Below are 15,431 nucleotides of genomic sequence, written 5' to 3'. Positions count from 1 at the left end.
CCTTTAAAATATGCTATTTAAAATGTTTTTTTCTGAAATTAAAACTTGTAGTGTCCTGAACTAAATACCTATAGCACACACACACACACACACACACACACACACATGTCCGGTTCACTATCCTTGTGGGGACCATAGGCGTAATGGTTTTTATACTGTACAAACTGTATTTTCTATCGCCCTACACCAACCCTAAACCTACCCCTCACTTAAAACTTTCTGCATTTTTACAATCTCAAAAAACTCATTCTGTATGATTTATAAGCTTTTGTACCCATGGGGACACAAGTCCCCATGAGTTGCTGTGTATTCAGGTTTAAGTCCCCACCAGTGTAGAAAAACCTGTGCACACACACACAATAGGCTATACCAGCCTATTTAATACAGAAAAACGTAAGTTCCACAACGCTGTTTACGCGCGGTTTAATGCACTAAAGAACGTCATTGTTTTGCACAGGTTATTCTGGTTTATAATGGAAAGTAAATGTCGCTGTTTGCGCATTTCGCTGCCAGTGTACACTTATTTATACACGAGATTGCAACCATCCACTGCTGTTCCGCGCCCAGCAGCCACCACGTGATGTTTTCACAAGCGGTATCTGTTGTTAATAGAGCAAACGCTGAAAACAACCATAAAAACATTCTTGCTGGGGCAAGTTTTTATGAATGGCATTTTTCCTTCCTTGACTTTCCCCTTTTTTTCAGAATGAAAAACAACTGGAAACGTACTAGGGAAAGCCCTTGGGACTCTCAAGCCGCGATTGGCTAAAAGAACGCAAGCTCCGCCTTCGGTTGTTAAACCTTGAATCTGATTGGTTGGAATGCGCAGAAAGGCTTCATTCATAAGGAAGGACAAAGAAAGGTAATTTGAGCTCTTGAAAGAGAAAATCCACCAATCAAAATCCTTCCTACAAAGCGAAAACCCGACAGCAAGAAAAGCAAGTTAAAGTCAGCAGTATGATTTAAGAAAAGCGAATATATTTTTTCTTTAATCAACGTATTGAGGCCACACATCCACTGTATACGACAAACATACACTGTATATCCCACTGAAATTTGGGTTATAAAATTAAAAGCTTAAGTTTTATTGCTGCCTGAACTTTTATAATTGCAACCTACAGTGATCCTGCAGGGAAAAATAGTTAGAAATGGCTAATTATTATGGTAAGCTAAATGAATTAAAACAAATACGTTCTTACACTGTATAACATCACTGAAACTTAATATAAATGTATAAAACAATATAATCTCTTACATTTTTCGTCGTTTCGATGATGAAGAATATGATTCTTTCACTATACTAGCATAATCTGATAGCGGACGTGGCATATATACAAGTTAGCTATAAGATACTACGTATACATTTTTTCACCCACAAACTCCTTTGTAAACTCTTTAGACAATAGCGTCTTGCCTCAAATGAAGCAAAAACATGTCTCGAGCTGTCCAGACTGTGGTTTAGCGGAGACCAGAGAGTGTTTGTACGCACGCTGCTGTTTTTTTTTGTGAATGGAGCTCATTACGTATGCAGCCTTCTCGCGCTCCATTCACAAAGTGCTGCTGCTGCCTCTGTCCGTCTTCCTTCCCCTCAGTCTGCGTGGATCTCATTAAAACACAGCCTAAATGACCACAAACGGTTAAGGCATGGATTATAAAATGGATGGATATCTGGACCAGCAAGTGCCTTATACTTTAGCTAATGTGAGTATGGCTTTATTCACTTCAAAGCTTCGTTGGGCTTCATGCGGGGATGTTGTGCTGTTCCTCTGTCGTCGTTGCATGTGATTTGAGTTAAGCAAGCGCTGTTGCGCTGAAAACTCTTTTCAGTTTGGGCTGAAACCAAGTAAAACTGTCGCAATTAGTCTACTAATAATTATATTTCTCCATATGTTGTACGTTGTGCTCAAAAGGTAAAGTTTAATCCTCTCAGCAAACGCTTTTCTCAGATGTGAATTCTTACTTAAAAGGAAATCAAAACTTCCCTTTTCAGGATGCTTGAATTGTGACTATTTGCTATTGTGAGAGGCACTGCAGTGAATTCAGTTTTGATGTAGAATGGGCATAATAACCATCACACTATGTATGCCAAAAAATGATTTAGTCTTGACAGTATCCAGTATTTTTGTACCTTGTTGTCATAGAGAAATTATCACTTTGACTATTTCTTTTAAAATTGGTTAGGTTCTCTAGTGGATTTTAAAATCAATATCCATCCTCATGCTTCTGAAGTTATTTTCTGTGTATGTATTTTTCGCTTACATAATGTAGTTTCTGTTTTGTAGAGGTCGCAAGGAAATGGGCCCCTAAATAGACTGTTGATGGCGACAAAAAGGAAATACATGGACACCGAATTACCCCCTCAGGAATCCGAAGGTAAAGTAGCAAGCAAGTTTAAAATTTTCATAATGTTTTATCTACACTGTATATTGTCAGGACGGTGTCTTTAAAATGGCAGATTTTACAAGTGAATAAGCTAATTTATCAAAATGTCAGAACAATTTTTCTGGTAAACAGATGATGTATATATCAAAAAAGGAAAGAATTATTTGAGGCTGGTATGGAAAAATAGATCAGGGTGATAATGATTTCTGTTTCATTTCAGATCTCTTTCAGGATTTAAGCCAACTTCAGGAGACATGGCTCACTGAAGGTATGCGCCTATTCTAAGCATGTACTGTGTCTATATTGCAATAAATATGTCCCTCTAGTGGCAGTGAGCAAGGAAATGTCACAGGAGGACATGCTATAGCAAGTTCACGCTGCTTGGTGAGATTTACAAAACAAAAACAATAGAAAGGTTTAGAATCAGGTGGCTTATCTGCTTAATAAGGCAAGACAGCTGTTAGAAATAATTCATGTTTTCATTTTAGAAATTTAGGAGGAAAAGGTTTTTAATAGGTGTGATAGTCCAATACAGTATTTAATGCCTGAATTTAAGATTTACTGTACATCAGGACAATCGTGTCAATGTATAGCTGTAAATGTGTTGCTTTTTTAAAGTTTACAAAAATGCCTTGATTGCACAATGCTGCTGGTTACATTTTATTTGGAAAGTCCTGACAAAGGCTCTTAAAGCCTATACACTCAGGCAAAGCAAACAAACAGCATCAAAGCTGGACAGTCAGGAGGCAAATAGTTGAAATGAACCCTGCCAGAAACAATTTACTGTGTACATGTCAGAGTGTGGAGAACACAAAGGCTGCTCTCAATGAGACCGGGTGGCTGGAACCCCGCTGTTCTGAATGAATTATACATCTGTCCGATAGCAAACCCTAATGTGTATTTTAAGATAATAATTAAGGTGATATAAATGCAATTTTAAAAATGAAATGATAAACAATGATTTTGTCCACGTTGAGCTTATATTGGAAAGAATGTTAATGCATCATTTTATCTTATGCTTTATCAGAAATTAACACATCCTGGTTGTAATTGCATACAGTTAAGATGACATATGGCAAATATGAGATGCATTATCTTCAGATAACACCTAAGAGTCTTAAATTCAAGGAATGAATTAGGGAAATAACACAATATTATAAACAGAAAAAAAACATTACTTGAAGGATTTTTTAAATATTAATTTTAATATTTTTATTTCATTTATTTAAATTAAATATACATTTTGATTTAAACATTAAGACATTTACAGGAATCCCTCAATGTTGTTAATGGAATATTTTAAGGATTTCAAAATGCAAAACAAAATAAGAGTTCTCAATAAATTGCATCATCCTAAGAGCAGAACTATCAGCTATTATTATGCAGCGTCAAACTGTGAACTTCACACATCAGTCAGGAGACAGGGACATTTTTCAATGACCAGAAACCAGGAACAATAGAGAAGAACACGGAAGTTTAACAGGTGAAGTAGAAAGACACTTTAGCTATGAAGTTTGAACAGTGATTATAGTGTTTTGAGAGCACTTTAATTGCTCACACACACTTGCTCTTTAAAAGCAGTCTCATTTTTCCTGGCCGTGAACTTTTCTTTCTTCTTTTCGGAGGGAATGGCTTATAATCAGGTGGTTATGATGAGTAATTCAATATATTGTTAAAACAGACACTGCTGCAGGGATTTTGCACTTTAAAGGCTAAGATAAAACATAGAAGGGGGCCACAAGTTGTTAATAGAAAAGCTTGTCCAATCATGTGAGTATTCTTTACATTTTAAGACAGACCTCCTGGCTCCTCCTAGGACCTGCTGAACTAAAAAATAAGTCATTCAGGTTCCCTCAAAGAAAAAGGAAACATGTCTCCATGCTTGCACAGACAAACTTTAGTCTTGTGCTGACTTGCATTTCAAAGCCCTTGACAGGATGTTTCTGGAAGCTCACTGACTTGAAACAAATATATAAACTCTCTCTCTCTTACACACACACACACACACACACACACACACACAGACTCCCACAGACATTCACAGACACACGGTCTGATGTGACCATGTATGTGTTTGCTTACACACACACAGACGAACTAGACTGAGAGAGATCGGGTTGGTTTCAGTCAGCCCTGGAAACTCTAAAAAGCTTGAGGGACTCACAGTAAACTGTTTTTTTTCTATCTGCCTAAAAATTGCATGTTCTCCTTTTGAAGCACATGCAATTTTGAGAAGTTGAAGCACGTCTGATGGTGGGCCAAATATTGGCTTCAGCTTTGACTCATAAAAACAGCCTTACTAATCCTCCTCGGGGCAGAAAAAAAAAAACTTAAATGACTCTAATATAATTACAGTATAGCAACAGGATAAGAGCAGCATCTATGAAATTAATGTCATTTCTTTGAGCATGCTCAAAGGGGCATCAGTACGGTTTCCGTTACACAGGAAGTGCCAGATTAATGTTAAAGAGATGGATTTAATTCTCCCAATGTTCTGGTTTCTGTGTTCATGGACTACTGGTTAAAAGCGGAGAGAGAATATGCCCAAGAAAAAAAGAAGTGTGTAACAAGTGTCACTGTCATATAGGAGCATGCATGACTAAGAGCTATTGCATGTCAGGAATAAAAAAAGAACAGTGGATAAAGGGGAAGAACCCAAGTTTCTTTTGCTTGTGCCTTTTATTGAGCCATAAACACATCAAGTTTTTAGTTTTAATACACTATTATTATTATTATTTTAGATAAAGGCCACCACTTACATTACATTTGCATTAAATTCAGGCTTTGAGGGCAAATATTTTATGGTGCTTTGAGATATTGGTGTGGAATAAATCTGAGAACAAGCCTTACTTGTGCAACTTAGCCCAAAAAAATAATAATTAGAAGAAGAAAAAGCAATATAACTATGACAGGAAATTCAAGGTCGCCATCATCAATATGGATACATTTTAGCACAACTATAATACAATAAGGACAACTCAACTTTTATTTATTATTTTATTTATTAGCATAATAACAATGACTTGTCAAGGCTTTTTGTCCAACTGTATTGAGTGGCAGTCCTTGGAATCATATTCCATTATTGAACCAGTCTGCAAATGTACAAATCCACAAAAAGTAAAGTCAGCAAATCCGCATATTATTATTAATACCCTTTATGGGACATTATTGATTGTTACTGTACATTATTATGCAATCAGTATGTAAGACATATCCATTGCTTGTGTCCGTAGATTTCACCCAGCATGACCTTTAAAGAAACATAGTCATTTGAAGCTCAACAGAATCTATCCACATTTAATTTGGCCATAAACACCAAAGAAATGACTGTACACAATGCCAGAAACATTTATCTTACAATCATACGCATGCCAATAGTTCGATAATATGAAAAAAAAGATCAAAGCTATCTTTTCTTTGTCTGAGGCTCATTAAACTTTAGAAACTGCACTTTTCTTCTACTTTACCTTAGTTATTTTCTCTATTCTTTCCCTCGCTCCCTATCTCTTCTCAAACAATTACATGACCTTAAAAGCCAGCATTCAAAACTTCAAAGCAGGTGATGAATTCCAGAACACTTCACCAAGCAGAGCTGACCAACATTGTCTGAGAATGTCTTTTAGTTTTTTTTTTCTATGTGGGCAGGAAGATACATTTAGTATTAATGCTACGCTGCTACATTTGCTCTCTTCTGAATCGTTTCTTATTCTGTTGAAACATGCTTACGATGGATAAGCGAGGTAATTGGCTATCAGCCGAAAGACTGTAAATCCATCAGCAGGATCCAGCTAGAGTGTTGGTGATGGGTAGGGGGAGGACATCACTTCTTGTGGTCTGACATTGATCACTCCTTATTATGTAAATAAGGCCTGTATATGATACAGATGTGGGGTGCCGGATGTGCACATGAACCAAGTTAAATTTCTATGCAACATTTTTATCATTGATAATTGGATTGTAGGTTTTGCATAACGATTTGGCAGAAATCACCCATTTACATCTAAATTTGATAACTTGAGCCCTTCCGCATGCCAGAACCAGCACTGGTGCTCCTTAAAAATGTTTTTTAAATAAATAAAAATTGATAAATAAATACAAATTTAATCAATTAAAATAAATAAGAAATTAAAATAAAGAATAAAATTAAAAAATAAAACTGTACAAGTAATATGAGTAAAGCTGACATAGTCAAAAATACTAGCAAAAAAAAAAAAAGGCAAAAATACAAATACAAAATAAAAGGAGAGAGCAAATTTTGATACAAGGGTAATAATAGCCCATCTAATGTTCATCTGATGGAATTCGGCAGTAATCAAGATATCTGCACACACACACACACTCAGTGGTGATATTGATCTGCTGCCTGTGGAAAAGTGCTGGCACATGGAAAAGTGGAGGTGAAGGTCACGGGCTGTGCAGAGGCAGTAACTCAGGTTTCACAGGGATGATGAAGTGAGACACAGGCTAGGCTAATGGACAGCCAATACCTTCATCAAATCACAGTGTCCATTTAGGCTTTGTGTGCTCAAGAAAAATGACTTGGTTTGAAAACATATTTAAGGCCCGAGCACCAATGATGCGAGGACCCTCTTGGAATTGCTCTGTTTCTTCTTCTTCTTCTCCAAAGTGAATCGCATTTTGAGGGCTTGAACATGCTCAAAAAGTCACAACACTTTGCAAACGCATCAGAACTGGTGAAAATATACATCTGATATGGGTTTCAGAATTGGGCCTGGCAAAATGGCTCGATATCGCCATCAATAAAAATTAAACGAAGTGCCCCTCTTGCTATGTTTCACGTACGTGTACGAAATTTGGTACATGCATGTAATGTCCCAATACCTACAAAAAAGTATCTTGGTGCGAAGTCCTAAATGCAACAGGACGTCAGCCATTTTGAATTTCCTCTTTGTGCAGTTTTTGCCATTTTCAGACGTCGTATAACAAACTCCTCAGTTTTAATCGGATCATCTTCAAATTTGGTGAGTGTAATCATAAGGCCTTTGCAATGCTAAATTGCGAAGATGTTGAGTTTTCGTCGAAGGTCGTGTCTGTGGCGGCCTGACAAATTTCGATGTTTCACCATGAAACAGAAAGTTGCTATAACAATGTCTACATCAGCATACAATGTCTGATCTGCCCCAAACTTCACATATTTGATAAGTGAGTCCTGTCCTGAACACATGCCCATGCCATTATTCAGTTGTAGTCATAGCGCCACCTGCTGCCAACAGGAAGTGGCATGTTTTACGCTGTAACAAACTCCTAGAGATTTAATGACATCAACATGTTAAATTGTGAAGATCTTCAGTTTTCGTTAAAGTGCGTGTCCGTGGTGGCCTGACAAAGTTCGATGTTTCGCCATGAAAATGACGTTGTTGTAACTCAGCCATACAATGTCCAATCTGCCCCAAACTTCACACGTTTGATAAGAGTTTTGGTCTGAACACATCTAAAGGCCAATATTAAGTTATAATCATAGCGCCACCTGCTGGCAACAGGAAATTACTTGTTTTACACTAACTTAAACATGCAATGTCAGATCTGCCCCAAACTTCACATGTTTGGTAAGAGTCCTAGCCTGAAAACATCAACATGCCAATATTTAGTTATAATTTATAGTGCCACCTATTGGAAACAAGAAAAGTCATGTTTTACACTAACTAAAATATGCAATGACCAATCTGCCCCAAACTTCTTGTTTGATAAGAGTCCTGGCCTGAGGACATCTAAAGGCCAATATTCAGTTATAATCATAGCGCCACCTGTTGGCAACAGGACATGCCACGTTTTACACTAACTCAAACATACCAATCTGCACCAAACTTCACATGTTTGATAAAAGTCCTGGCCTGAAGACATCTACATGCCAATATTCAGTTATAGTCATAGCGCCACCAGCTGGCAGCAGGAAGTTTGGCACATATAAATTACTTTGACATATTCCTCCTATATTTACCACTTTAAACGCATATTGCCCACCGTTCACTGATTTCCTAAGGCCACCGGGTGGAAGTGGCTCCGGATGCGAGGGCCCTTTAAAGGCTGCTTGCAGCTTTAATTTGAGTCTGATCTCTGAGTTAGCAGGGGCAGAAAGGAGGAGACACAGGAAAATATAAATCCAAACTATACTAAAAAAAAATGTTTTAACCCTCAAAGTCTGGTTGGGGTCATATAACATATTTAACATTTAATTATAAGGTTGTATTTAATATCTGAGGGACTCCAGACAAGAGTAAACATCCTCATATATATATTGTTTTTTCTTGATTTCAAAAATAGTTATAAATTCATTTTATTTACTTATATTTTACATTTAGATTTTTTTTTAATTCATTTTAATTTTTACAACAGAAACAGCAGTTCTAGTATCTATAGTCATATTTCTGAAAATTGCATCTCTGCTTTGTGTTAAAACTTTAAAAGTATCTGCCTTCTGGGTTTAGATTTGGGTTTTATAAAAGAATATAAAGAATAATTTGTTTTCTTACATAATTTTTTATACATATGTCATATATGTGAATATATTAGTACATATTTTTAGAATGCTTAATTAAACATTTTGGTGTTCTCTGCAGCTCAAGTTCCTGATAGCGATGAGCAATTTGTTCCTGACTTCCACTCAGAGAACTGTAAGTACATCATTCCTTTTGATTTACGTCTTATTCATGAACATTAATGAACATGAAACCTGAGAGGCTGAGAAAAATGACAAAAACAAAAAGATATAGATAAAGAAGAGGAAGTAGGTTTGTCCTCCAATTATTTGTCCAGAAAGTGACTGATTGACAAACTGCTGGAGGCTGAGGCGTGGAGATTTTCAGACGAACAGTCCTGTTCTCAGCCTCTGCATAACAGAAACACACGATACATGACCTACTACACTTACACTGACGTATTTGGATGTTCATACTAAAGAGCACCTTCCATTTGCATGTGCCTGAAAGACTCAACTGAGCAGCTAAGGAAGCCGGTAAAAGATCATTCAGCAGTCAAGCACAAAGATTTCCTTTTTGTGTCTGACAGAGGTGTAAATGGGAAAGCAAATTCCTACCGCACAATGCAAAGGTCGCCTTTTCAACTGCAATCCTTATTTTGTTGTGTCTCCTGTCAATGGCGTGCCGGGCTTTGTGGTGCATGCTCTGTAAACAGTTCCCCTTGAACCTTTTGTTACAGCCATTCACAACATATTGGGTTGGGCCTTTACCCCGCTGGCAAGTTTGTTATGGTGACAATTTTTTCAAGGGTTGCAAAGTTCATAGTATGAGTCATAGATCTTGTTTTTTTCAGTGACACGAACCGGGCAGTGGCTTGCTAAAAGACGCAGGGTAGTCGCAATCCCAAAACTCATGTGTGCAAACAGTGCTATAGTACCCCATTCTAGATCTGACCTCTAATGACAGATGCTCCCCATAACATATTGTTCTTGTCTGTTGTGCAACAATGAGGGGAAGGAAGTGGAGATGAACTCTGGGGCAGGAAAGGGTCATGTCTACTTAACCCCATCAGGACATGACCAATCACGAGTGCTCTTTGCCATTGACAGCCTTTCCTAATAGTCACAGAGGAGTTGGGAGTTCAGGCTGACAGGCCTGTCACATTAGTTAAGTGGAGCAAAGCTTTGACTGACAGCAACACCCACCCTTTCATTTAGACGTAATGGAGTAATAACTCATGAATTGGTCGCCGTTTGAGGTCGCTCATTGAAAAAAAAAAAGCCTTGAGTTGACAAAGCAGCTATACACAAAAATATATTCTCCCACGTTTGTGGTCCTTATAGTGTGGGTCAGTTTATGCCACCAGCTAAGATCCAAACACAGCCTCCTCCCTATTGCTAGGTTCAAACGCACTAAGATTATCATGACATTCAGGTGAGTCAGATGTTTTGCTAAATCGTCCCAGCATGTTACATTTCATAACTGTCTCTTGGCCTTTTGTCTGTAAACACATGAGGGAAAACAAGATACATGGCATCAAGTGTTCGCTTGTTTTGCCAGTCAAGTTATTTCCCGTCTGGGCACGACCGTGAGTCTAAGACTCTGGGATAGAGCGGAATGCCAGATTAAAGAAGTGGGGGAGGTGCTGGACATGCTGTTGTGCAACACCTGCACATCTGGCAAATCTATCCCCATCCATCTCGTTTTTCCACATTGAGAGTCTCCATTTGGCGTAACTGTGACCTGTTTGTCATTATTGGGGATGGAACTAATTTGGTACATCCTCGGTACATAAACTGTCATTCAGAACTTGGGATATGAATGTGAAAATGATTAGTTTGACTAGTTAGGGAATCATTAACATGTTAAATGCTTTAAAAGGACTCCTCTAGACTTTAAACTAGACAGTGCTGTAGAAAATGAATAGCCAAAGGAAATGAATCAGAACAAGAGATCACAAAGCAAACACAAAACTTCCCATAAATTGTAATAAATTAAAACGGTACATTTTTTCTTTTTTTTTGTCAAATAGTAATTGTGAACATGTACTTTTTAGTTTCATCCCAACAAATATAAATATCAAAAATTAAACCCTTTTGTTTCTCTTTATAGTATTGATTAGTACAGGGGGATTTTGTCCTGCTTGTAATGGCACTCAAAGAACAGGATTCTTTCTCCCATTCATGAAAATGCCCAAGAGCAGAACTGACTCCACCCTCATGGTTCCTTTTTCTGAATGGAGGTTTTAACCCCACCCCCATCCTGTTTCCCCTCCAACTGAACTAAAATGTGATAATTTAGGCTGCCTTTTCTCTTCTGTTCTCTCTGTCTCAATGCTGAGTGTTCCAAGACGTGAGTTAATCCTGCAAGTGCTGTGTAGTGAGAGCCATTGTTTGGTTTTGTGCCTTGTTGTAATATAGGAAGTTGTGGCTATAAATCCAGTCCCAGAAAAGAGAAGTCTACAGGAAAAAGAGCAGGAGAGATGAAAACACAAGAGATGTGCAAAGGGATTTCTGAATTTACAGTCTCAAGCCTGTTTGCACTTCCGTTAGCTCTCTCGACGTGTCTGATATATCACTGTATTGTGCTGTCGTGCTCGACCCCCGCCCCTCCTCAAACAAAATATGCAGCTCTACAGTTCTCAACTTTCCAAAATACAGCTGCTATGCAACAAAGTCTGCAAAAACATCCTCAAGTGTGCCAAAAATGTACCAGTCATTTTACCCCGTAGAGGGGGCCAGGCTTTCCTCTTTCACTAACTTTCTGCAGTGAAACGAGCCACACACGTACACACACACCGACGCACGCGCACATTTAAGCCCCACATTTTTTATGAATGGGCTGGTTGTGAGGGACTGGCTGAGGCAGCACATTAAGAGAAAACGGAATCTCCATTCATGATTTGGACTGACTGAGAGCTGCGCTCAACACAGCTTTACAGGGATGATTTTCTCTGCCTCTTCATCTTTTTTCTTTTCTCTGCCTCTTCATCTTTCTCTTCTATTGTTGTTTCGATCTTTCTTTGTCTCTTTTTCTTATCTTTGATGGTTTTTCTTTCACTTTTTGCTCTTTTTCTTTCACTTTTACTGTTTTCTTTCTTTCACTTTTTCATCCTATCTTTCAGTTCTTAGCTCTCTTTTGCTTGCTCTTTCTAACAATTTACAATATGTATTGTATAATGAACTATTTCAATCAATTTTATTTTACAACATTTATCTCAGTTCATGTTAATTTATAAATTTAGACAACTGTTCAAAAGTTTGGGGTCAGTAATTTCTTAAAAAAAATGAAATGATGACTTTTATGCAGCAAGGATGCATTAAATTGATCAAAAGGTGACTGTAAAGACATTTATGTTACAAAATAATTCCATTTTTTAAATATTGTTCTTTTGAACTGTCTATTCATAAAGAATCAGAAAGAAAGAAAAAAAACATATACTGTACCATGGTATCCACAAAAATATTAAGCAACACAACTGGTTTTAACTGTGATAATAATATAAAATGTTTCCTGAGCAGCAAAATGATTTTTGAAATATCATGTCACTGAAGACTACAGTAATGGCTGTTGAAAATTCAGCTTTGCCATCACAGGAATTAATTACATTTTAAAATAAATACAGGAATTAAGATAGAAAACTTTTATTCAAACTTTCATACTTTTATTCAAAAGTTATTTTAAATTGTAATAATATGTCATTATTACTGTTTTACTGTATTTTCGATCAAATAAATGCAGCCTTGCTGAACATAAAAGACTTCTTTCGAAAATTAATTAACCAAGATTAATAAATTCTATATTTAAGTATTGTCATTTTTAGTTCATAACTATTGTGGTAACTAATGTTAACATATACAATCTTGCTGGAAAGTTTTACCTTTCTTCTGAAAGTCTGAAGTCTAAAACTTTATAAGAGCAATTCTTGTTCGAAACCAGCAGTTGCAAAGTTTTAGGATGTTTTTGTAGGTGGATACATGCCAGACTGTAAGTGCCAGTAAACAGCAGCTCAGACACTTATGTAAAACATGAATTTGGAAGCTCGTGCTCCGGTCTGCTGTTGGAAGAAGTTAGAACATTCTCTTCCCAGGCTGAGGTATGGCCGCTGAGGCATTGAATGGACAGCAGTGTGTATTTTACTGCATCGGTGCGGACAGAAGCAGCGGGGCAAACACTCTAAACCTACCCAGGAAATTGCCTTTTCTCCCTCCTCTCAAAGAGGGGTTTTTTCCTCCCTTCTCCTGCTTCATAGAAAAGAAACTGAGGTGGGGGCTAATGATAACAGAGCATATGTAACATAACATACACACGTCCACACACATCAGAGATTTCCAGCGCAATGCGATAGACAGAGTTTGGAGACATAGTCTCTTCCAGCTAAATAGTGCAAGTCATCACTAGTCTAAATCACTTAGCTCAGTCCATTGTTTCAGCATAATCTCGCATCAGTTCTGCTGAAACGCGACAGGCCACATCTCGTATTGAAAAAGCAATGATGGATCTATTGATCCAGGGTGATCTCAGAAGTAGATCAGGCAGCATAAGAAAAAAAAGCTTGAGTGTTTCTCTATCGCTGTGTATAATTAAGATATCGTCCCAGATGGGGCTCGGTGAGACTGATTGAAATGTATTTCTCACCGGCTTGACAGAAATTCAATGAGCAGGTGTTATCTCCCATCTCTCTGCAGGTCTCCATTCTTTACAGTAGAGTTCCTTATATAATTTCTGCAATGAGCAGAAAATCAATATATGCATTAAACATTAAGAGTGGACTGCGATATATTGAGGGCTGACGAATGTGAGGTTGAGAGTTTGATTACTCTTTCCACATGAACGCATGCATAAAATAATATCATGTTGCGATGGATGACATCATTCTATTGCATTTACAAATTATGGTCACCCACCTTTCACATTTTCACTTTCGTCTAGTTTTTCCAAAGTTAATCTTTTGGTAATGTTAAAATAGCTTAATGATTCATTGTTAAAAGACGGATGATGCATTTCTTTTCTTGGCAAAGCATGTCATGTCATCAGAAAAAAAAAAAAAAAATCAATCATAAAGGGAACTGATACCGTGTGGTTAAAAGAAATGTGTCATTTGCCATTCAGACCTAGTCAGCCAGTCTTGTCCACACCCAATCACAGCATGACATTTACTATACAAAAACACTAAACACATTAAGCATTCAAAAGTGTTTTCAAACAAAGACATGTTGAGAACAAAATTTAGCTAAACACGAGACTGTCTGATGGTTTTTACTTATCTTGTCATTCAAGTTTGCCAACAATTTTTGAGCTATCAATATGCTATCTGAAACTCAAAGGGGAAGTCGCTGACACTCAGAAGTGACAGTCAAACCCAAGCGAGCAGAGTACAATTTTTATGGCAAACCCCTGGCCATTCACCATCTGAGAGAGGCCAGAACATCCTTTTTTGTTTGCATTCTCTCGCTTGCTCTCTCTTTCATTCTGATCGTGTTTACATGGACACAACATATCTGCCATGTGTCGCTGTACTGTGCTGAGATAACAGCATTGTTTCTGCAAAACCTCTGGCTGAAAGAACAGTCCTTTCTATCATCCACATCCCTCCCAGGACTTTCCACTGATCATTTCAATTATGGTGGATTTACAAGAGCTCATGAAAGAAACATGAAAAGCTCCATGAAAGAAATAGCTGAAAAACAACTTTGTAATGCTCACCAAGCCATTATACACACTACCAAAAGTTTGGGATCAGTAATACTTTCATTCAGCAAGGATACATTATTAAACTGATCAATAGTATCAGTAAAAAGACCTTTATAATGTTACAAAGGTTTTCGGTTTCAAATTAATGCTGTTCTTTTGAACTTTCTGTTGATAAAAAATGCTGAAAAAAGGTCACGGTTTCCACAAAAAATATTAAGCAGCACAACTGTTAATTAATAAATGTTACTTGATTTTAAGTCAGCATATTAAAAGGATTTCTGAAGGATCATGTGAAACAGAAGTCTAGAGTAAATGCTGCTGAAAATTCAGCTTTGCCATCACAGGAATGAATTACGTTTTGAAATTTATTAAAATAGAAAAGAGTTCTTTTAATTGAAAAAAAAATATTTCACAATATTATTGTTTTACTGCATTTTCTGATCAAATCAATGCAGCCACGGTGTGCATTACAGACTTTCAAAAATATATAAAAAAAAAAATTCTAATTTCACTGTTTTGATTTTAATTTACAAATTAGTATAAAATATTAATATTGACCATTCAAGTAATTATCAGCTTATCAGTATCAGCTGGACTTTTAATATTGGTACGGTGCTGTAATGTCTACAATAAGGGTGTCTAAAATTTATTTTTAATTGGATTATTATAATAGTCAGTGGCGGCTCGTCGGGGGAGGCAGGGGAGGCACAGCTTCTCCATAATTTTGAGGTGAAAATGGGAGGAGGATGATTTAATGTTAATAGAATTCACAATTCATTTCGGTTCATGTCTCAGAATGTGTATTTTTTGTTTGTAATTTCACAGTTGTAATATCATAACGTGAAAGTGCCGCTTTTCTATCGCGAATGTGCCGAATCTGCTGATGTAATTACAACCGCTAATGATAGAGAAGGTTAG

At 37.1% G+C, this 15,431-nt stretch overlaps 1 protein-coding gene across 1 annotated transcript in view; it reads left to right on the top strand.

Moving 5' to 3' along the window:
* Nucleotides 1–1,446: 1,446 nt before the first annotated feature.
* Nucleotides 1,447–15,431, top strand: part of LOC107666903 (ETS translocation variant 4-like) — a 26,072-nt gene continuing 12,087 nt past the window's right edge. Inside the window, exons 1-5 of the mRNA XM_016458414.1 lie at nt 1,447–1,701; nt 2,283–2,373; nt 2,603–2,650; nt 8,961–9,014; nt 10,163–10,253. Coding sequence (XP_016313900.1) covers nt 1,645–1,701; nt 2,283–2,373; nt 2,603–2,650; nt 8,961–9,014; nt 10,163–10,253 — 341 coding nt within the window. The 5' untranslated portion in view covers nt 1,447–1,644. The remainder of the gene's footprint in view (nt 1,702–2,282; nt 2,374–2,602; nt 2,651–8,960; nt 9,015–10,162; nt 10,254–15,431) is intronic.

The sequence above is a fragment of the Sinocyclocheilus anshuiensis genome, unplaced genomic scaffold, assembly GCF_001515605.1.
Source record: "Sinocyclocheilus anshuiensis isolate Anshui unplaced genomic scaffold, SAMN03320099.WGS_v1.1 scaffold1160, whole genome shotgun sequence".
NCBI lineage: Eukaryota > Metazoa > Chordata > Actinopteri > Cypriniformes > Cyprinidae > Sinocyclocheilus > Sinocyclocheilus anshuiensis.
This window is presented reverse-complemented; position numbering and strand designations above follow the sequence as displayed.